The sequence below is a fragment of the Musa acuminata genome, chromosome BXJ3-10 (assembly GCF_036884655.1).
Source record: "Musa acuminata AAA Group cultivar baxijiao chromosome BXJ3-10, Cavendish_Baxijiao_AAA, whole genome shotgun sequence".
Taxonomy (NCBI): Eukaryota; Viridiplantae; Streptophyta; class Magnoliopsida; order Zingiberales; family Musaceae; genus Musa; species Musa acuminata.
This window is the reverse complement of record NC_088358.1, coordinates 22893063-22917312: the sequence shown is the minus strand read 5'-3', so window position 1 is coordinate 22917312 and position 24250 is coordinate 22893063. Positions and strand designations below refer to the sequence as shown.

The 24250-nt window shown below is 37.1% G+C and overlaps 3 protein-coding genes across 3 annotated transcripts; 2 read left to right on the top strand and 1 right to left on the bottom strand.

The window, feature by feature from the left end:
• Nucleotides 1-153: 153 nt before the first annotated feature.
• On the bottom strand, nucleotides 154-3037 carry LOC104000359 (glucosamine inositolphosphorylceramide transferase 1). Its single transcript, XM_009422385.3, has 4 exons — nucleotides 2662-3037; nucleotides 2437-2559; nucleotides 2019-2186; nucleotides 154-1917 (listed from the first exon to the last, which is right to left on the bottom strand). Exons 1-4 carry the CDS (start codon nucleotides 2881-2883, stop codon nucleotides 226-228), a joined length of 2205 nt encoding a protein of 734 aa, XP_009420660.2. The 5' UTR covers nucleotides 2884-3037; the 3' UTR covers nucleotides 154-225.
• An 8515-nt stretch (nucleotides 3038-11552) lies between these two features.
• Nucleotides 11553-12691, top strand: LOC108951446 (horcolin). The gene is made up of 3 exons (XM_065171461.1): nucleotides 11553-11732; nucleotides 11853-12041; nucleotides 12270-12691. Exons 1-3 carry the CDS (start codon nucleotides 11553-11555, stop codon nucleotides 12519-12521), a joined length of 621 nt encoding a protein of 206 aa, XP_065027533.1. The 3' UTR covers nucleotides 12522-12691.
• A 9175-nt stretch (nucleotides 12692-21866) lies between these two features.
• LOC104000360 (salt stress-induced protein-like) lies at nucleotides 21867-22991 on the top strand. Its single transcript, XM_009422386.3, has 3 exons — nucleotides 21867-22092; nucleotides 22248-22436; nucleotides 22577-22991. Exons 1-3 carry the CDS (start codon nucleotides 22090-22092, stop codon nucleotides 22838-22840), a joined length of 456 nt encoding a protein of 151 aa, XP_009420661.3. The 5' UTR covers nucleotides 21867-22089; the 3' UTR covers nucleotides 22841-22991.
• Nucleotides 22992-24250: the final 1259 nt, after the last annotated feature.

The following is a 24250-nucleotide window of genomic DNA, read 5'->3' as shown; positions in this document are numbered from 1 at the left end:
GTCGTTTATTATGTATGTTTATGCTAATCAGCAGTTAACATGAATGAACTACAGTTTATTACCAACTATTTGTTGCATATATAGTGATTACGCCATTTTGATCTCTCTGTTTTGTGGGTTGTAAAATGCATTGATGAATTTTCTAGTTGGATATGATAGAATACTTTTAATCAAAGTAAGAAGTTACATGAACAAAATTACATAGTTGGTGCCAAGCTGCTACTGCTATGCATCCCAACCATCTTTTCTGCTACCGAATCTCCATTTATTGGCAGCCAAATCTCCATATACCTCTGTGAACTTAGCAAGGCAGGCACTCCTCACCTCATAGTGTGCCTGTGTGTTCCTACTGATGGCTACTCCTGAGAACTTTGATGTGTCTACCGCCCACGAAGGCTTCACATACTCCACCGTCTTCCTCGACGAACTCACATTTGCATACAGGAAATTCATAAGCACATCCTCGCAGTTGAAGTACTCATCCACTATATTCCTTCCTATTTTCGCCTCTTGGCTCCAATACCTTCCGAATGCCAACCTATGATCCATAAATGCAGCTCCGGTTAGTATCATGTTGTACCCCCTTCGTCCCCGGGCATACTTCTCGTCCCGGTACCTCAATGGCCTTCCTTCCGCGAGCCGCGGGTAGAATCCTACGATTCTCTCAGGGTGGTCTCGCCAGACCTTGAATCCACGCTCCACGTCGTCGCAGGGCATGATGATATCATCATCAAGCTCGAGAACTGCCGGTGTCTGTATCGATGGATCGACGTTGAATCTGTTGTTCAAAGAGTTCCTCTTCTCCACTCGGATTCTGACCGGCACGGTGGAGTCGAACTCGCTGACATTTGGCGACTGGCCTCGGTTCCACACCACCAGGATCTCGCGCACCGATGAGCATCTTGAGTAATGCTTCACGTACGTCTTCAAATTCCAGAGACGAGCATCATATGTCATCGTCAGAAGTGTGAATTGAGAGTAGTGCCCTTTTAGCGAGTAAGCCTCCTCTGCACCATTGCCTCCGTATACGTAATAGGTGCCAACACAAGTTAGTGTAACTACTGCCAGAAACAAGAGAGCTAGAACTGACCGGCCTATACAGGTGTTGGGTCTTATTCCTCCTGATCTGAAGTGAGATGTCATTTTGTTCAAATGGCTGAACAACCATCTAAGCTTAGAATAGAGTTGAAGATGGCGTTCTTGTGCTGCCCCAGTGAGACCGCTTCGCCTTGTTGATAACGGCAGACAGCGGCTCAACCGCAGGTTGCACTTGATTGCGCTCAGCAGCACCCCTGATAGCATAACCAGTGCAATAGCAGCTCCGAACGATGTGTAGCCTATAACAAGCCTGCGAACAGCATCACCCGAAGGCACTCGATCGCCATCCATCACCGCGACCCACCGATCCGTCGTAAGCTGTTGCACGTCTAGGTGATGGTAGCGAGCTCCGTTCCAAGCGTTACGGCCTTTTTGGGGCTCGTCGATACCAAGTGGAACTTCGACTTCCTCGTACTCATCTTTGGTGAGAACCTTGACTTTGAATAGACGTACACGCCGCCCGTATGTATCACCGCAGTCTTGTCCCGGCCGATACAGCTCGCCGTCGTAGGTGAATGGCCTTCCTGCATTTCTAGCACCTAAGCTCTTGTCCATGTTGTGAACTGGATTCTGCTTGTGCGGTGACCAAGGACCCAAGGGAGAATTGCTGTGCCAGATTTCGAGCTCTCCATTCTTTTTGGCACCAGGAGCACTGAAATCTGACCCGAAAAGCCAAAAATGACTTCGGTAATTGATGATGAATGAATCTACGAGGGGCTTCCGAAGAATGACCTTCTCCAATTGCCACCTTAGTGGAAATTCCACTGCCCGGTAGAGCCGGAGGTCCCCTTTCTTACTGCCTTCAGGCATCATGTAGATCTGCGGAGCCAAGACATGTTACTAGGAAGATTAAGCTTCAGGTCGAAGGATCAAATGGCTCTCTGCTTGTTTTAAGAGTCAAAGGCAGACGACGATCTGACCTGATCCTGGTAGCTGAAAACATATGGATAAGAGAGGTGCCACTCCTCATCCAGGGCGATGCCCAAGTGGTGCCATGTCGCACCCTTGTCATTGCTGATAGCGACCCCAATGTCTCCTTGCAATGTGATAGGGTTCTTGGTTTCGAAGAACAAATATAATACATCACCCTGAACAGAAGTAACAGAGCAGAAAGATGCGGTTTAACGATTAGACGATCTAATGTCCTCATGTATGTATGTTGGAAATGAATTCAGTCACTCAAGAACGAACATAATAGTTGTGTTAGAAGTGATAAGTATTTCCATACCTCAAGAAGAAGAGTAAGCTACTGCTAAATTGAACTCTCTCTATTGCTCAGACTCATACACTACATGATAAGGTTATCCTGTTGGTCAACTTTCTCCCTAATTCACTGACCTGGATGAAGAGAAAGGGATCAGCGACGAAGTTGCTAGGGAAGCCAGCATCCGACGCCGACGCGCAAGTGGCCACCGGATTCGCCACCGACCATGCCGCGGTGTCGTTGCTCCACACGTTCCACTGCACGATCCCGGCGGCCCCCAAACACATCCCACAATCAAGAATCAGAAAAGTCAACCCAACGGAAGAGTCAAACCCAAAGGAGAGAGATGATGTAATTACGGATTCGATGGGTCTGAGGGAGAGGGGGGAGCGGCCGTAGAAGAGGCCGACGGACCAGGAGCCCTCGCCGTCGGGGAGGCAGCCGAGCGAGGAGGGGGGGAGGGGTTTGGGGAAGGGGGAGAAGGTGAGCCAGGCGAAGAGAGCGGCGGTGGAGCCGAGGAGGAGGGCGGCGGAGGCGACGAAGAGGAAGGTGTCGGAGCGCCACCTCCGCCCCGTACTCATCTCCTTCTTCTTGGTGGTTTTCTCCTTTCTACTCCCCGTCGCCGTTACCGGTAGTAGTGATAAGCCTGAGTCATTTGCTTCGTAGACTAGTTTCGCATAGCCAGTCCCATCATATGGAGTGGTGGTGGTGGTGGAGTCGTTGGAGTCGCCACCATCGGGAGAGTTGCTTCGTTTGACTTTTCTTCTCTTTACGTGTGATTTCTTCGCTGTCCTTCGTGGACTCGGCGACCGCGATGGAAAAGAAACGTAAGAGGACAAAAAAAGGGCCCCACCATCGTGTTCTAGAACAGCATCAGGGGCCAGAAAATTCCGCCATCCCGAATCTCAAAGCTTCCGATCAACCACACGGACGATGTTTCGAAGAGGGAATGAGTAGATATATTCTTCTAATACGGGATTAAATCAATAAAAAATTGAAGACGATGAACATTACAAAGAAAGCACTTGAATTATTCATCGACTTCACGGCATTTTAAATCAGAGAAGCTAAGAACAGCATCGTTAGATCAAAAGAAGACTCTCTTGGGGATAATGAGAGAGGGATCCTAATAGCACTTGGATTACTTTTGACTTCCCCCTCAATTAAATAGTGGAGGGATCGGTATGCAAGCCACATATTATAGTTGGGGTACAAAGACATGTAGTAGGAAGCTCACATAAGATATGATGCAGCCATTTTCTAAGCACAACGATCCGTAAACTTCGTAGAAATCATAATTCCTACTACTCAAAATCATTATCGATAAAAGCTGGTTTGACATGTTGACGACTATAAAAAATCATTAATGCTTAACTAACATGTCGTTCTTAATTAGTTAATACTTCAATTCCATTTGATCGATGTGACACTTAGAGCCAAAACAATGAAACAGATAGTGTGGCAATGATAGAAGACTAAGCTGATAAACCATTATTCCACATCCCTAGTTTTGATATACGATTTCATAATTTTATTTATGATGAGATGACGTATATAACTTTTCTTAGCTTCGATCATGACCTTCGCCCATAATGATTACATGATTTTATAATTTATTTGAGCCCAAGGCTTTGTAATAATGTTTTTATTAGTTAAATTAACTAACACTTTTAAAGAAAGATAAAACAAATTAAAGAAAATAAAATGGAAGCTTCCTAAATTAGGTGATAATGTGATTACCTCCCAAAAACTTGCAGAATATAAATTAAGTGATTGAAACATCCTAAATTTCAAAACCTAGCAGGCTTACTGGGCCCAAGTGCAGACCATATTTTGCATCCTTTTGGGCTTTAATATGAGGACCTACTAAGGTCTCTTTTCATAATACCACCATATTACCTACTCAATGCTATATATTCAGGTCAAATTAACCATATTTAAAAAAGAAAATAAATGCCAAAGGTTAAGAAAACAAGTATCAAGATTTAATAAAAATATAACAATTCACATAAATATCCAAGAGAAGTAATTCGATATAAGTATCCCTACAAGAGCATCATGCACTATTTCCTAGTTTCACAGTGAGTATATTTTCCTAATAATAATAATAATAATCGCTTCAATGTGTGTTGGGTTTTCTTTCTTTAGTGATCAGGAATTAAGATGTTGGAATTATGTGGAAGACTATATATTTTTAGGTTCAAGTTTATTCAGTGCACTGAAAAGTTTGCACCAAATGGCATTGGAAAGAAACAAACAGTTTCATAAGTAGTCAAAACAATTTTGATCGATTTACAGTTCATCAAAATGGTTATGACTGAACTATCACTCTAAATCGTCAAACAATATACTATCACAATTTAAGTAAATCAAACCCGAATTCTTAACACATCTGCAGTCAAGTCAAAGTATACTAATTCATTCAAATCGAATGGCTATCTGTTCGATCGTGATAGGAACTGTGTGCGATCTTCTCTTGGGAAACATGTTTAAACTTGATCTTCTCATTTGATATTTTTATCTTTAGCTCTTTCTTGAGCATTAATTCTTCCTTGTTCATGGGAGGATTATAACTCGAGTGGTTGGATCTCACTTGACACAGTCCGATATCTCCCTTATATGGCAGCGGTCTTCTTCTTGGGACAATCCTATTTGAAAAGCCTTTGCTCCACCTCGACACAATTTGTGGTGGCTTGCTTATCTCGAACAACATGGTTTTTCAGGCTCGATACGTGCTGGCAAGGGTAATTTTGTGAGCGCCGGCAATACGATTGATAGTCATTTCTCCATAAATCTAAAGAATGAGAGTAAGATTCTAGGTTTTTTGGGACGTGAACGTTTTACCATCGATGCCATCGAGGCAATCGGTATTTACTGTGCTATCCCTGATTAAACACACGTGTCTTAGTTGTCCCATATTAAACAAGTGGTACTAACAATACTTATAAAATATTTTCAAGTACATACTACCTTATTTAATGAACTATGATCCTATTTAAAGGATAACTACCTCATCACATCCAATATTGAATAAGATATAGGAATTACCCTCGTAACTTTTATATCATAGGCTACTAGGTAGAATATGAATATAACTATCTAGAACATGACAACTACCTAGATAACTATCTATGTATTAATCATTTCTTAATACTTTTCCTTGATTCAGAGTTATATACATCGATTTGGGATATAAAATAAATATAATTATGAATTGGAAGTTACTTGGTGAGAATATCTATAACTTATTTATCTATACCATAATATTTTATTATTATGTCTCCACTTGTCACAAGATCACAGATAAAATGATAACGTATCTCTATATGCTTTCTTTCATGAAATGTTAGATTATTCGTTATTACAATATGACTTTATTGTCACAAAATATTTTAGTTGCTTCTTTTTATTTTTGATAAAGATCTTTAACAAATCTTTTAAGTCATATTGCTTAACAAGCTACTAATGTTGCAGCTATATATTCTACTTCTGATATCGATAATGTAGTTGTTGCTTGCTTTTTTGAACTCCAAGATATAGCTCCTGATCCGAGGCTAAAAATATTACTTGAAGTATTCTTTCTATCATCCAAAGCTCTTATCCAATCACTATCAATTAAACCAAATAATTTACATTTAAAATTATGCTAATATTAAATATCATAATTTGTAGTTCTAGCAATATAACGTAAAATTCTTTTAACAGCTCCGAGACGATGTCTACTTGGGTTATGCATAAACTTGGATACTACACCAATATAGAAGGTAAAATCTGGTCGAGTATGATTTAGATATATCAAACCTCTAATCAAACTTCTATAGTATCTTGTATTTACCAAACATGTAGTAGCTATAGTTTTGCAATTAATCATGTTGGATTTTTTTGAGTAGATCCATTGTATACTTTGTTTATAAAATAAAATTTTCATATGATCCTTCACCTTCAACCCAATAAAATAGTGTAGCAGACTTTGATATGACATTTCAAACTTATTCATATATTTTTTAAATTCTACCATAAAAGAGTTAGATGAACCCATATATATAATATCATTAATATAAAGGCAAATCATAAGAATATTATGTTCACCTTCCTTCTTTTGATAAAGAATATGTTCGTTATTACTTCTTTTAAATCTATTTTGATAAAAATAATAATCAATTTTCTGTACCATGCTCTTAGAACTTGTTTAAGGTCGTAAAGAGTTTTCTTTAGCTTATATACCTTTTTTTCATGTCTTTTAACTAAAAAATCTTCGGATTGAGTAATAAAATCTATTCTTATAAATCTTCATTTGAAAACATAAATTTCACATCATATTTCAATCTAATAGTTTTTTTTTACTTTAAGTAGATCCATTAGATCCCAAGTTTCATTCTTCTCAATTGACTTGATTTCCTCTTATATTGCCATTTGTCATTCATCTTTTACAACTATTTCCTCAAAACTTATAGAATTTGAAATAAACAAAGAAAATGTTGAATCATAAATTTCTATTAGTGATCTGAATTTTTCTAGAGGGTTTCATTTGAAGAATCATTTGATGAATTAGAATTGCTACTGGGTGAGGCTAACGATGAACTTGCTGGAGTAGGATTTGTCTCCTAATTCTGTGAAGTGTTTAGTTATGTTAAAATCTGAATTTGTTTTTACCTTAATTGATCTTCCAATACTAACTTACTCTTTCATCAAATATAATATTTTTATTAATAATAATCTTATAATTAATAAGATTATATAATCGATATGCTTTGGATTATAAGGAATAACCAATTAAGATGTATTTTTTTAAATTTTTTATTAAGCTTATGATGATTTTATAAATTTACCAAAGCATAAACAATACAACTAAAAATTCTTAGATGGCTTAGCTTTATACCATACTAAGCCTCAAAATGAATTCGATTTGTAATAGCTTTTATTGGTGAGATATTCAATAAATAAATTACTATTGCAACTACTATTGCAACAACTATATTCAAAAGAAGATGCTTTCCTTTAAGGAAAATTCTTGTTATTTCAACGATAATCCGATTCTTACATTCAGTTATTCTATTTTGCTCTAGTGTATATGGTGTTCTCAATTCTTTATGAACACCATTTTCTTTACAAAATGATTAAACTCATTAGATAAAAAATTATCACTTCTATCTATCCGAAGTGTCTTTATGCATCTACCACTTTGTCTTTCTACAAGCGCCTTAAATTTTTAAAAATTATCAAATATTTTATATTTTAATTCTAGAAAATATACCCAACTCATGCAGTTGTAATCATCTATAAAAATAAAAAATATCAACTTCTACCAAATAATTTTGTATTTATAGATCCACATAAGTCAGCTTGAATTAATTTCTTATTTTTGTTTGCCATAAATGCATCTTTCACATATATTAAGTGTGTTAATTTTGGATAATCCAAAAACTTTTTTTTTATTTAACAACCTTAAACCCTTAATGTTAAGGTATCCATATCTTAAATGCCACAAATTAGACTTATTTTTTTGAGTTGTAATAAGAGCATACTTTTCAATATTTAAAACATCAAGTGAAAACATCTTGTTTTGTGTTGTGTAAATATTTACCGTAATTAAATCATAATTTTTTTTATCTTTAATAGTGCATAAACCATCATCAAATACAATTGAATATCAATTATTTATTAATTATTCAATACTCAATAATTTATGTTATAAACTAGGAACAAAGAAAATATTATCAAGGTATCTTACCTTTCCCTAACTTATCTTCATCTCAATTGTTCTTTTTCCTTTCATTTGAATTTGTTTGTTATATCTAAGTCTAACTTTCAACTTTTGAGTTTCATTAATATCTCTAAACATTGATTTTATGCTTGATATATATGATTAGAATATTCATTATTTAAAAACCAAATATCATTTGAGATATTATTAACTTATGAATAAGTCATAAACAACCTACTACTTTCTTCATTTTTCTCTACATAGCTTGCTTGCATTTCTCTTTTTCAGCAATCTACCTTCAAATGATCAAACTTTTTATAATAGTAATATTAAATTTCACTCTTGTAGTTTTTTTTATCATAGTTTGATTGCTTTTTTTCAGCATGCCTATCAAAGTGTCATTTTCATCTTCCTCTTCCATTTCCTCTACTACGAAATCCTCCTTTTTTATCTCTTCTTTTAAAGTAGAAGACTCTCCCTTAACCTGAAATATTTTTCGTCACTTTTCTCAAGTGTCCTGTTTAACCTTACTTTATGTGCTTATAAGAAACTCATTAATTTCTCAAATAAAAAGTAGATAAATCTTTTGACTCCTCAATTGCGACAACAACATTATCAAATTTTAAAGTTAAACTTCTTAAAAATTTTACAATAATTATATGATCATAAAAATGTTCATCATAAAATTTTATTTGACTAACAATTTCAGTCACTCAAGAAAGAAAATCTTACATCGATTCATTGTTTTTTGATGAATAAAATTTTGAACTCATGACGAAGGGTTTGAAGTTTTGCTGTAATCACCCTCAATGAGTTTTGAAATTTATTTTGAAGTATTAACTAAGCTTGCTTTGAGGTTGTCGTTGTTGTAATTTTTGAGAAGATCGTCTCATGTATAGCTTGTTGAATGAAAAATAAAGCCCTTGAGTCCTTTCTATTCTCCCTCAGCCTAATTTCTTTATCTGAATATGCATATTCATTCTCTATTAAGTCCCAAAGATCTTGAGACTTAAATAGAGTCTTCATCTTGATACTCTAAAATTTATACTTTTTACCCGAAAAGATAAGAATAAAGGGTTGAGACATATAATTACCATTGAAAGATATAATGCCCAGTTCAAATTGAAATATAACTCTGAGACCATGAATGTTATGGAGGAGCAAGGAAATGAGAAAAATAGAATACTACGATATACTTAAAAGAGAATGCTTTCCATCAAGAAAATTAAAATTGTATTAAGCAAGAGGTAAGACTAAGAACATATTATCTTATTTCATAAACTATGTCATATTTATATGACCTAATAGTAACTATCTCATCTTATCATATCACTTATGATTCAGTTAAGTATAGAAACTACCCTTATAACTTTTAGATCATGGGTTATTAGGTAGAATATGACTATAACTATCTAAATAACTATCTATCCAAATAACTATCTATAAATTATTTCTCAACATCGGGATGCTGCAATGTAATTGCTATGATAAATTAGTGCTAGCAATTGTTGTTGTCATCCTTGTCGTTGTGTTTCTTTGAATAAAACAAGAAATATGCTATGGGTCCATTGGTTATTGAATGCTAATTGACGATATAATGATACTTGAATCTAATCGGTGCTTGCATACCTTGCATTCCTTGCATTCGTGTGTCACTTCACATACACACCAATAATATATAATCGTTCTTGTGATGTACTTGATGATTTGATTGGGGTAATGAAACTTTTTTTTGTCTAAAATAAAAAAAGATCGATTTCTAAGGAAGTCTAGTATAATTTATTCTTGAACATCTAACCTCTAAATGCAAAACATTCCATGCGTCACTCCCTTCTTTCAAAATGTGAAAGATTTCGTTACTCTAAAGTGATTGGCCAACCAAATGGCCACCATGGTTGTACTCCTCATGTAGATGAATAAACTTGTAGTCCTCAAAATTGTATGGTACAATGAAGTTGCATCGAAGTGGTATAATGAATTCAAAGTTCGATTTTATGATGCTATTTCAAATGTCATTTCGTGAAGCCACTTTCAAACCATCTCATATTGCTGTCGCGCTTCCTAGAACATGTCTTTTTATTGTATTTATCAACCACCAATAAAGGTCACATGGCGAGTAAATCATGCAAAACATATCCTAAACCACCATCTATTTCAATAAAGGAGCCATCACAGTTAAGTTTGAACCATTCTTAATAAGGTTTTGTCCATTGAATTTATATATAACTTATCCGTTGAACAAGACCTATCAAGTTTATGAACCTTGTCATTAGCCAAAATGCATGCCATAATTTTACGCAAAGGAAAAGTAGGGGAACGAGTAGTGTGAGCATAGATGATCTCATTTTGAGCTCTCTAGAGCCACTACAAGCTATTGTAACTCATGTTCATGTTCGAACCCAGAACTCTTGAGCGAACACTTTCTCATTCATAGGGTCATTGTCACAATGTTTTTATTTTTTCTTAACAAATGTAAGTGGCAACGATGAGATTTGATTCGGTATATTTGTCATAAAGAGTCAAAATATTTACTAGGTTTATCATCTAACATCTTCAAAATATGCCAGATTTGAAATGCATGAGCGCATAACTCTCGTTACCTAATACTCCATTTTGACAGTTGCTTTTGCTAGGATTGATTTCTCTTTTAGAGTCCTCATATGTTTTTTTTCTGAAAAAAATCAAACTTTAGTAATGATGGTAGAAATAAATGATATGGTTCACATTTATGTTAAGATTAATTCAAATAGTTAGGATTAGATAAAAATTTAGATTTAAATAGATAGATTAGGATGAAAATATTTATTTGGATATGATAGATTTTTTTCATTGTTTTAAAAAATTTATACTCTATCTTTTAGTTAAGTGATCTTGGATCAATCAAAAGCACTGCAAATTGAATATAGTCCTAGTTTCCTCTGCTATTCTCTTCCCCTTCTCCCTGCAGTTCCAAAACAAAACCAACATTAAGTCAAGAGGTGAGGCTTCTTACGATTTAAAAATAGGATTCATATTTGGAAATTCTAGTATAAAAACAATTCTTTATCGATTAAAGTTTGTTGGTTCAAAATAATACTGCAGGTGTCGGTAATAAATAATCAAAGTTATTTGATTATTATTGATAGATAATTTTCGTAATCACACCTCACATTCGTCATAATAATGGGCATGCCTTTGTCATGACAAGAACGAGATGAAGAAGTTAGAGGCTCTAAGCACTAAGCAGGCTGAAGCAGCTGTCCTTTCTGATCCCAAGGATGGAAACGAGGCGACCGACCACCAAATCCGCGTTTCCTTATAATTGGAGGTTATCCACAAGCACAAGATGAAGATGGAGCTCGTCGTCTCAGCCAAGGGAAGGAGATAGTGGGGTTGAACGACCCGGCCATTGTATTCAAGTTTATTATATTTACTAGCTAATGGAAGGAGATAGTGGTCCTCACTTCTCGTTGCTAGCAAACAATTAATTACACTTTATTCATGTAAGAACAAGGAAGGAAGAGCACGGAATATGCATGTTTCACGTTTCCGTGAGATTTTAGGACGATGGTGGATGGGGGTGCAATTCTTCCCTGCTGTATCCATCAGCTCATACTTATCCAAACTAGAATGGTGGGCTATAAAAACCCTCATCCAATGCTCTTCCCAGCACCAAGTCCTGCAATAGCATCTTCTGCCAACAAAGGGAGTGTTTGCGTCCATTCATTCTCAGTTGCTGCTAATATGGTGAGTGGCGTTGTTAGTCTTCAAAATTCCATCCCTTTTCTGACTTCTTCACCTACACTTGCTCGTATACTACAACAAGGATGGATGGATGACATGTGGTGTTTATTCTGATGCACGCAGGGGAGAATGGTGAAGGTGGGGCCATGGGGTGGCAACGGAGGGGATCTGTGGGATATGGGACATCCCGACCACATTACCAAACTTAAAATCTATTATGTAGATAACATTGTGGGGTTGGAAACTACCTACATTCTTAACGGTCATTCCCACAACGACGAACGTGGAACCACCACTGGCGCTTCCAAGGAGGTATATCTATACATCTATGTATATATATATATATACACACACACACTTATCAACTTCGTGTCTTTGTCCAACCATATAAAGTGGTTCGACCAGATTAATGTTTTGAAGCAACACGTTAGTTAGTCAAACCAATTTCTCTTGAAAATATATTACACTATCAGATGTGTTTCAATTAGTTTTGTTTTTCCCATTGTTTGTTTCTCATCAAATCCATGATCCTTTTTGTAGATCATCCTCGAGGAGGACGAGTACTTCACTTCTATCTCCGGATATTTTCATGCATTATCCAATTATCAGCGACATGCAATTGTGATGTCGCTTACTCTTGAGACTAACAAGGGTACACCCATAAGTGTAGGCAACGAGATTGGCAGTTCTTTCGCCCTTACCTTAGAGGATGGGGGTAAGATTCTGGGCTTCTTTGGGCGAGCTGGTACAGCCATTGACGCTATTGGAATTCACTGCTCATTGCCAAACTAAGTGTATGCACTGCCACTGGCTCGTGTTCCTATCTATCGAATGGTGTAATAAATAAGCAACGATAACAATTTATGGTGCTTGCCATGATTGTCATCATCGTTGTTATCCTTCTCAATCGGTGTTGCTTTGAATAAATAATGAAATGTTTTCGAATCCACTTTGATATCTTACGATTACTTGGTGTGCTTCTCATGATGGAATCCGTGGCTTCTATCTGGCAATAATTAGGAGAATTAGTAAGCTTCTCAATGAGTAATACAACGAAGAGATGAAGTGAACTACGTATTCCGTAAGATCTCTTGGCACATGACGATGGGAGGAAGCGAACCACGTATTCCTTAACCTTTCTCAGCATTTGACGATGAAACGCTAGCAAAATAGTGTCGTTAGTTTTTGATCGATCATGATTCTTGGACCATTGCAAAACGTTGTTGCATTCTCCGAGGAACCATGTTGAGTTAAGCATCTGTACGATTCACTATCTAAATTCGAAATCGGAGGCCAACTCTGATGCCTTTTTTTTTTTTTTTTTCTTTTTTTCTCATATATAAACAGCATCGTTGTGCCAAAATCTTAATTCAATCACCACCTACGTGTCCTAACGTATTCCAAGATCAACTCCGTGATTTCTCTCAAGAAATAAGTAATATAAGATAAAATTAAGTAGATCAAGTAGATATGAGAATCCAAACCACCTGATCCATTGTTTTCTCTCTCTCTCTCTCTCTCTCTCTCTCTCTCTCTCTCTCTCTCTCTCTCTCATATAAATCTCCATACCTTGTGGCAAATTTTGGTTGCTGATTAAACATTTTTATCAATTATACCTTGTAGTCAGTTAATTTCTTCTCAAAAATTTATATTTTATAAAAATATGATATAAAATTTAACCACAAATATCAACCATGCGTAACTTTTGGAACATTCAAAAGACAAAGCCCCTCCGTGAATCCCTATAGATTTGAGTTTATTTCTTCCCATCATCGTAGACGATACTTCTTCGAGACATGAATAGAACGATCATAATGTGTCCGAGTATGATGATGTTTCAAATGAGCATGTTAAGAAAGAGTGGTTTATAAGATGAAGAATTTGTGTTCCTCTCGTGCACCACAAATGCTTTTCCCAACTCGCTATTGGTTACATAACAAATTAATCTTTATTTTTTAAAATAAATTATATATATCCTGAGATGTTCATTATGTTTTTATAGTTTGCACCTTTAATACCAGCTGCTTAAATTATTATATCACAAGTCTCAAAAAAATTAGAAAATAAAAAATTGCTTGGTCGATATTTAATCGCCGCATTGTAAAGGACACCACATGGTCAGCTTGGAAGATTGAAGTTTCGAAGTTGAATTCCTCTGCAAGCTGTACTGGGAAAAAGTAAAGTTGGTGGGATATGCATGCATATCTCACGTAATGCAAAATTAGTATATCCAACCATGTTACTGTTGTTAGAATATGTGGCCCTTTTATTGAATAAGATGGGTTCCGTTGCGATATTTTAGCCAAGACTAAGTCCAACGATTCCTCGGAGATATCCTTGATGGGAGGAAATCTTCTGAGATCTCAGGATCTCTAGTGGTTGAGGGTGTGTTAGTGTGTTAGAGCGTCATAACGTTGACACGTATAGACGCATCTCTCCGTCGAGGAATTCAGTTATTCTCCTCGACTCTCTCCCCAAAACCCTCTCCCCAAATCCACACAGGATAGGAAGAGAGGAGAAAGGGTCTACTCTTCGCACTCCCTACAGATTTCGCAGTGCGATCGGATTAAAGACGGAGCCTGCAGCAATCTTGGATCACGGTGCTGAGCAGATCAAACAAGATCTCTGAACGGATGGCATCAAAAGGTACGCATCGTATAATTAGATCTATGTATTGAATTTCAATCCTGGCATATAGGTTAATTCCGCATAATTGATTTAGCATAATTACAGATTTTTATGCTTACAATTGGTATCAGAGCCCGGTTTTGAAATCATGCATTAGATCTGTAAATTAATTTACGATGCATAATTACCTTTATTTTCCAAGAACTGCTAAGCAGTAATGGTCACCGTCGACCTCGCTGCAAATCTGCGGTTACGCCGAGTAGCGTACGCATTACAGAACTCGTCCCATATGTGGACATTACAGAACTCGTCCCATATACGGACATTACAGAACTCGTCCCATATGCGGACATTACAGAACCCCGTCCACGTGACGGCATCACAGAACCCCGTCCACGTGACGACATCACAGAACCCCGTCCACACGACGGCATCACAGAACTCCGTCCACGCGACGGCATCACAGAACTCCGTCCGTGCGACGGCATCACAGAACTCCGTCCGTGCGACGGCATCACAGAACTCCGTCCATGCGACGGCATCACAGAACTCCGTCCGTGCGACGGCATCACAGAAACCCGTCCGTCCGTGCGACGGCATCACAGAAACCCGTCCGTCCGTGCGACGGCATCACAGAACCCCGTCCGTCCGTGTGATGGCATCACAGAACCCCGTCCGTCCGTGCGATGGCATCACAGAACCCCGTCCGTCCGTGCGACGGCATCACAGAACCCCGGTCGCACACGGCCAGAATCCGTCCATGCGACGGTCGGCCGCACGCAGGCAGACAGCCCAGGAGGCGGCCATGCGTGAGTTGGCCGTGCACAGGCGGCGGCCGCGTGCTGGCAGCAGCCACCCGCGGGTAGGAACCGCCGCAGCGGAAGTGGCCGCGCATGAGCAGTATGCCCCGCGGCGGCAGCGCCGTGGCGGCAGTGGCCGTGCACAGGCTAGATCTACCGCTGGTAGCCGCGCACAGGCGGTAGCCCGCAGCCGCGTACAAGCGGCAGCCGCGCACAGGCGGCAACCCGCAGCCGCGTACAGGCGGCCAGGCCGCAGGCAGCAGCGGCAGCGCCGCTCGCGCAGGCGGCGGCGGCGGCGATGGCAGTTTTACCCTTTTCAAATATCGTAATTATGTTCTGTCAACATATTTACGGTTTTACCCTCGGGTCTAATTTCTGCCAAATTACAGTTCTGCCATTCGCATATTTTCGATTTATATCTTATCAAATATTTCCGTTTTTTTTTATCATTATGAAATTGAGAAATTTAGGTTAAATTCTCAATTATAAAATTGATAAATATCATTTATTATAATTATGATTAATTTTAATCATGATTATAATTTTTGATTATTTGATTGGATTTAATTTTGATAAAAAAAAACTATAAATTATGGTTTATTTTATGGTTTTCTCATATGAATTATTCATTATATATGTGGTAAATAAAATTAAAATCCAATTATTGTTTTTGGAATTTTTATTTATTTATTCACATGTATATGCTTGAAATTATCATATGAGTTTTATTAATGTTCAATAATTATCATTGTTATTTTATTATTGAACTGTTTTATATTATTGTTCAATAATTATTATGGTTATTTATTATTGAACTGTTTTGCATTAATATTCAATAATTATTGTTGTTATTTTATTATTGAATTGTTTTGCATTATGTTCAATAATTATTGTTGTTATTTTATTATTGAACTGTTTTGCATTATTGTTCAATAATTATTATGGTTATTTATTATTGAACTGTTTTGCATTAAATTTCAATAATCATTATTGTTATTTATTATTGAATTACTTTACATAAATGTTCAATAATTATTATTGTTATTTTATTATTGAACTGTTTAGCAAAATTAAAGAATTATTGATGAATATTATTTGTAATTTATTTCCTTAAGTTTTATCTGACTAGTAGCTGCCAAAGTGGCCTAGGATGATAGACTTTTGTGATATGAATTACAATAAAAGTTTTATCATTTATAGGACATTTTATTTTATATCATGGCATTAGTCTTGTAGCCACCAAAGTGACCTGGACTAATGACTTATAAAATAATATTAAAGAATTAGTCCTAAATGATATTAAAGAAATAATATTCATAATGGCACATATAATTATGAGATTTAGATAATCCCAAAGGAGAATCTAATTCAAATAATTATGTGATGGGGTAGGATGATACTATTTTAGATATCCTTGCAATTTAGGGTTGTATACCCAAAGGTAACAATACCTATTCCTCAAGGATGGTATCAGTCCTCCAAAAATATTCTTGAGTGAACACTAGATATGTCAATATTTCACCCAAAGGTGTAATATAGATGATATCAATAGTTCATCAATTTTTTGACAAACTCAAAGCATTAATGTTGTTATATATCTTTTTGCAGTGGTACTTCCGCATATACATTCATATGCTTCAAGTGTCCCTGTACTTTCTGGATCAAATTATTCAGAATGGTTAGAGCATGTGCAATTTACACTGGGTGTGTTAGATCTTGATCTAGCATTACTTGTTGAAAAGCCTACAGACTTGACTGATGAAAGTACTGCAGAACAAGTTAATGAAATGAAGGCTTGGGAAAGATCTGATAGGCTTAGTTTAATGTTCATAAGAATGACAATTGCAAATAACATAAAGACTAAATTACCGATTGCAACTAGCGCAAAGGAATATTTAAAGGTTATTGAAGACAGATTTAAATCTGCTGATAAGTCATTGGCTGGCACATTGATGAAAGAACTGACTACAGCTCAGTATGATGGTACTCGAGGAATTCAGGATCATATCCTCAATATGGCTGACAAAGCTGCAAAACTTAAAACATTAGGCATGAATGTTGATGAATCCTTCCTTGTGCAATTTATTCTCAATTCTCTTCCTTCTCAGTTTGGCCCATTCAAGATTCACTACAATACAAATAAGGATAAGTGGGACTTGAATGAGTTGACTAGCATGTGTGTTCAGGAAGAATTGAGATTAAGGCAGGAAAATTCATATAATGTCATGACGACTACTCAAGGAGGTGGTAATAAGAAAAGAAAGTTGAAGCATCATCCATCAAAGAGATTTGCTAAGTCTGGAAATGTTAAACAGACTAATGAAAAGAAAGCCTTTACTGTAAAGTGCTTCTTTTGTGGCAAGAAAGGACATGTGAAGAAGGATTGCATTAAACGCAAGACTTGGTTCGAAAAGAAAGGTATTAACTCGACCTTTGTATGTTTCGAATCAAACATTACAGAAGTTCCTTCTAACACTTGGTGGATTGATTCTGGTGCTTCAACTCATGTTACAAATAACATGCAGGGATTCATTTCAATTCGGAAACCAAAAGAACATGAAAGATTCATCATTATGGGAAATCGTCTTAAAGCGAAAGTGATATCAATGGGAACTTATCGTCTACGTTTAGAGACGGGTCACTTGATGGATCTTGTTGACACATGTTATGTCCCTACAATTTCTAGAAATTTGATTTCTCTTTCTAGAATTGATGAGTTGGGATATTGTATTTCTTTTGGTAGTGGCAAACTCAGCATATTTTACGATTCAATTAAAGTTGGTTTTGGAATTCTGTGTGATGGTTTGTACAGAATTAATTTGGATCTTGAGTTTGCAAAGACACTAATGACCCTGCAATCAAATGTTGGATTGAAACGTAGTTTCAATAATGAAAGATCTTCCATATTGTGGCATAGACGATTGGGGCATATCTCCAAGGAAAGAATTGAAAGATTAGTGAAGGATAATATTTTGGAACATTTAGACTTCACTGATTTTGATATTTGTATAGATTGCATTAAGGGAAAGCAAACTAAACAAATAAAGAAAAATGCCACAAGAAGTAAAGAACTCCTTGAGATTATTCATACTGATATCTGCGGACCACTCCATATTCCTTGTTTTAGTGGAGAAAAATATTTCATCACATTTATAGATGATCTGTCCAGATATGGCAAAGTTTATCTAATACATGAAAAGTCTCAAGCCGTTGATACTCTTGAAGTATACATAAATGAGGTTGAGAGACAATTAGATAGAAAAGTTAAAATTGTCAGATCTGACAGAGGTGGTGAATTTTATGGCAGATATGATGGATCTAGTCAGAATATTGGTCCTTTTGCTAGATTCCTAGAACAACGGGGTATTTGTGCTCAATATGCATTACCAGGTGTGCCACAGCAGAACGGTGTTGCTGAAAGGTGAAATCGTACTATGATGGATATGGTTAGGAGCATGATGAGTTACTCCTCTGTACCTGAGTCGATGTGGGGTGAAGCTCTTAGGACAGCTATGTACATCTTGAACAGGGTTCCTAGTAAGTCAGTTTCATCGACTCCATTTGAGTTATAGACTGGTAGGAAGCCCAGTCTGAGACATTTACATATTTGGGGATGTCCTGCAGAGATAAGAGTATTCAATCCACATGAAAAGAAATTGGATCCAAGAACTATTTCAGGATATTTTATTGGTTATCCAGAAAAATCCAAGGGATACAGATTTTATTGCCCTAATCATAGTATGAGAATAGTAGAATCTGGTAATGCAAAATTCCTAGAAAATGGCGAAATCAGTGGGAGTGAAAAATCTCGAAGGATTAATTTTGATATTGAGGAGATTCAGGTTAATTCTCCCATATTATCTCCTGTCCGAGAGATTGTTGTTCCTCAAATCAATGAGAGTATTGATGAGGGTGAACAACAAAATAACATCCAAGAACTCTCACATGATGTTGATGTCGCCGCTGATGATCTTGTAGAACAATCACAATTGGCAGATTTGAGAATATCTCAAAGGAAAAGGAAACATGCCATTTCTGATGATTATGTTGTATATCTACAAGAATCAGATTATGATATAGGAATAAAAAGAGACCCCTTATCGTTTTCACAAGCCATAGAAAGTAACGATTCTGAAAAATGGTATGATGCAATGAAAGAAGAGTTAAAATCAATGGTACAGAATGATGTCTGGGATCTCGTTGAATTGCCCAATGATTGTAAAAGAGTGGGTTGTAAATGGGTCTTTAAGACAAAACGCGACTCAACGGGCAATATCGAACGATATAAAGCCAGACTTGTGGCCAAAGGTTTTTCTCAGAAGAAAGGCATCGACTATAATTAGACTTTTTCTCCTGTTTCTAAAAAGGACTCATTGAGAATCGTTATGGCATTAGTAGCTCATTATGATCTTGAGTTGCATCAGATGGATGTGAAAACAGCATTTCTGAATGGGGATCTAGATGAGGAAATCTATATGGAACAACCCAAAGGATTCATAGAAAAGGGAAAAGAAAGTTGGGCTTGTAAACTTAAGAAATCCATTTATGGCCTTAAACAAGCTTCCAGACAATGGTATATAAAGTTTCATAATACCATTACTTCCTTCGGATTTAAGGAAAACACTGTTGATCAGTGTATATACCTGAAGGTAAGTGGGAGCAAGTTTATTATATTGATCTTATATGTGGATGATATTTTACTTGCCAGTAGTGATCTTGGTTTATTGCACGAAACCAAGATGTTTCTCAACAAGAACTTTAAGATGGTTGATATGAATGAGGCATCCTATGTCATTGGCATTGAGATATTCAGGGATAGATCTCCAGGATTATTAGGATTGTCTCAGAAAGGATATATTGATCGTATCTTGGAGAGATTTAATATGCAGCTTTGCTCAACAAATGATGTACCTATTACTAAAGGTGAAAAATTCAGTCAAAACCAGTGCCCAAGAAATGACTTAGAAAAGAATCAAATGAAGAATATTCCTTATGGATGCGCAGTTGGAAGTCTATTATATGCTCAAACCTGTACAAGACCAGATATCAGTTTTGCAGTTGCAATGCTGGGAAGATATCAAAACAACCCAGGAATGGAACATTGGAAAGCTGCAAAGAAAGTAATGAGATATCTACAAGGGACAAAAGATTATATGCTCACATACAGGAGATCTGATCAGCTTGAAGTAACTGGATATTCAGATGCTGATTTTGCAAATTGCCTCGACAGTAGGAAGTCCACTTCAGGATTTGTATTTATGTTAGCTGGTGGGGCAATTTCTTGGAAAAGTGCAAAGCAATCGCTTATTGCATCATCAACAATGGAAGCTGAATTTGTGGCATGCTTTGAGGCCACAAATCAAGCTTTATGGCTGCGAAATTTTATCTCAGGACTTGGTGTGGTCGACTCAATTGCCAAGCCGCTGAAGATATTTTGTGATAACACCGCAGCAGTTTTCTTCTCTAAGAATGGCAAGTACTCTAGTGGTTCCAAGCACATTGAGTTAAAGTACTTGGTGGTTAGAGAAAGAGTCCAGAAACAGCAAGTGTCTATTGAGAACTTGAGCACCACTATGATGATTGCTGATCCATTGACAAAAGCCTTACAGTGCAAAATATTCAAAGAACATGTTCTTAGAATGGGGCTTGTGAGCAAGTCATAAAGGATATGGTGATGCATGTTTATGTGGATGCTATTATTGACATTTATTTAATTAAAGTTATCTATTTCTGCTATCCTGTTTACATTTATGTTTATGCATATTATGGTTGAATGTAATAACAGGATTGTCTTGACAAGACAAATTACAGGGGTCATTATGGACTATGTTAGGAAAGACTAACAATGTTGTGGTACATAGAAGGGAGTATGACATTGATGAAATACAACCGCTATGACTCGCATTGATAGTTGGACTTAATATAGTATTATTGTGATTATTGGACTTATTGGCTTATTTTAAAACATGGCCATGTATAAAATGCTTTTCAAAATTTTTGGAATCCAATTAGGTAAAATTGTTTTCAAACAAATTTTGTTTTGTTTGTTTTGATTTTGTATCTCTTTTATATCTTATCAATTAATGGGCCAAGTGGGAGAATGTTAGAAAGGGTCTACTCTTCGCACTCCCTGCAGATTCCGCAGCGCGATCGGATTAAAGACGGAGCCTGCAGCAATCTTGGATCACGGTGCTGAGCAGATCAAACAAGATCTCTGAACGGATGGCATCAAAAGGTACGCATCGTATAATTAGATCTATGTATTGAATTTCAATCCTAGCATATAGGTTAATTCCGCATAATTGATTTAGCATAATTACAGATTTTTATGCTTACAACTGTATCCTACCTCGCACAACATAATCTGCTCATCTCGATCTGTGGGACGCGGAGTCTCAATTGTTAGCGGAAGTGCCATGTCCATATGCAAAACGGCAAGGAGAAGTCGAGGTTTGAGGCTCGAGATGCACAGCATGTGGAGGTTCCAGGTCGCCCTCTCAGCCAATCGAAAGAGATAAGGTTGTCTGTCCGATGCGACTGCTCTCTTCGCATGTTTCTGCATGTTTCACTTTTCATAGTAGACGACGTTATCTTTGCTACACAAGGTGTTTCACGTTTCATGCATGGGAGAAGGAAGGATCTCATTTTAGCTTTTGTTACAAAATGTCTTGATGTACTGCGGGAGAGAGGGTGCTTACCTACGCGCGTATCCATCAGTTCTCGCGCACCAAACTCACGTTTGTTTGCTTACCTACGCGCGAGATCTGTTGGCAGGCATCGAAGCAAAAGGGCCACTGCCTCCTAATACTTATCCAAACTCAGGGCTGCAGGGCTATAAGTACCCCCACTCGTTGCTCTTCTTCTTCAAGCGCATCCATTTCCTGCAATACATACTAATATCTTCCGCGGAAATAGTTCATACAAGTCGGATAATGGTGCGATGCTTGATTCCATTTCTTATCATCGTCATAGATTTTCTTGCGAGTTAATTTGGGGAGGCCATGCTTGCATGCCTGCCTGCCTGCCTGTATATATATCTTTTGTTGCTATAGATGGTATTAATATGGTGGTGGTGTTGTCGCGGTTGCAGGCGGGCGTGCTCGAGCAAGGCCCATGGGGTGGCAACGGCGGCAAGACCTGGGATATGGGACAGGCGGATCACATTAGCAACGTCAAAATTCATTACATCGATGCCGTATTCGCGTTTGACTTCACCTTCACCGTCGACGGCGAGAAGAAGACTATCCACGTCGGAGGCGATGCACCCCAGTACAATGAGGTACTTACTGTCAAAGCTGAAAACATGCGTTTAGTATTTATTGATCAAAGGTTGCAATTAATTATTCCTAGGATACTAGCGAATTCCCTAACTATTTTTTGGTGGGTTATGTCTAACTACATCTTTGATTGCTTGTATAGATTACTCTAGAGGAGGACGAATACTTCACTTTCATCTCTGGATATTTCAAGACGATGTGGGCGACAGACGTTTTCATAACACAACTTACCCTTGAGACCAACAAGGGCAATACAGTGAGTTCCGACAGCAACAAAATTGGTAGTTATTTCTCCCTAAATCTAGAGGATGAGGGTAAGATTTTAGGTTTCTTCGGACGTGAAGGTTCTCCCATCGATGCCATCGAGGCAATCGGAGTTTACTGCACTATCCCTAACCCTAACTAAGTACACGTCATGCCTTGGGTGCGTGTGTCTTAGTTCTCGCAGGATGCTGTAATGTATCTGCTTGGTTGTGGTGATAAATAAGTGGCAGCAATTGTTGTTGTCGTCCTTGTCGTGTGTCTTTGAATAAAGCAAGAAATACATTATGGGTCCACTGGTTATTGAATGCTAATTGACGATATGATGATAGTTGAACCCAATCTGTGGTTGGCATTCGTATATGTCACTTCACGTACATACGAACAATATGCTTGAAGATTTGATTGGGGTAATGCAACTCTTTTTTTGTATAAAGTAAAAAAGAAAAATTCTAAGAAATTCCAGAACAAATTTATTCTCGGATACCCAATCGATGAGCCCAAAACATTCCATGGGTCACTCCCTTTTTAAAATGAGAAATATTTTGTTACTCTAGAGTGATTGGCCAACCAAATGGCCACCTAGTTGCGCTCCTCCTTGTATACATGTATAAACTCGTACTCCTCAAAACCGTCTCACAAATATTAAATGTCAGTGACGTAGTGTCCATGGTACAATGAAGTTGTATTGCAGTTGTATGATGAATTCCAAATTTGATTCTATGACGATATGTCGAATGTCATTTCATGAAGCTGCTTTCAAACCCTCCTGGATCGCCGTCGCGTGCTTCATAGGACATAATGTCTCTTTATTGTATTTACCAACCACCAATAAAGATAACATGACCAGCAAATCATGCAAAATATATCCTAAGCCACCATCTATTCCTTAAAACAACCATCCCAGTCTAGTTTGAACCATCCTTAATAAGGTTTTATCCTTTGAATTTATTTATAACTTATCTGGCCTATCGAGTTTATGAACCTTGTCATTAGCCAAAATGCATGCCATGATTTTATGGAAAAGAAAAGTAGGGGAACGTGTAATGTGAGCATAAAGGATTTCATTTTGACTTCTTTTGGAGCCACTACAAGCTAACGTAATTTGTGCTCAAATACGAACGACAACTTCTTAACAAATGTAACTGGCGACGACGGGATTTGATTCAGTATCTTACTTACTATAAAGCGTCAAAATATTTATTTGCTTCATCATCATCCAACCTGTGCAAAATATGTCAGGTTTGATATGCATGAGCACGTAACTCTCTGTATCTCTACATATGTCATCTATAACTTCATTTCAAAACTTGCTTCTGGCAGGATTGATTTTTCTTTAGAGGCCTAATATGATTTTTTTTTTAAAAATAAACTTTAATAATGATGATTATCGTTCACATTTGAGCGAACCCAAATATTAAGTCAGGAGGTTACTATTTAATAATAGGATCCATGTTCCTTTGATAACTGAAAATTCTAGTATAAAAAATGATTAGCATTTTTTTGTTCAAAATAATATTACAGGTGTCAATAATAAATAATCAAAGTTATTTGA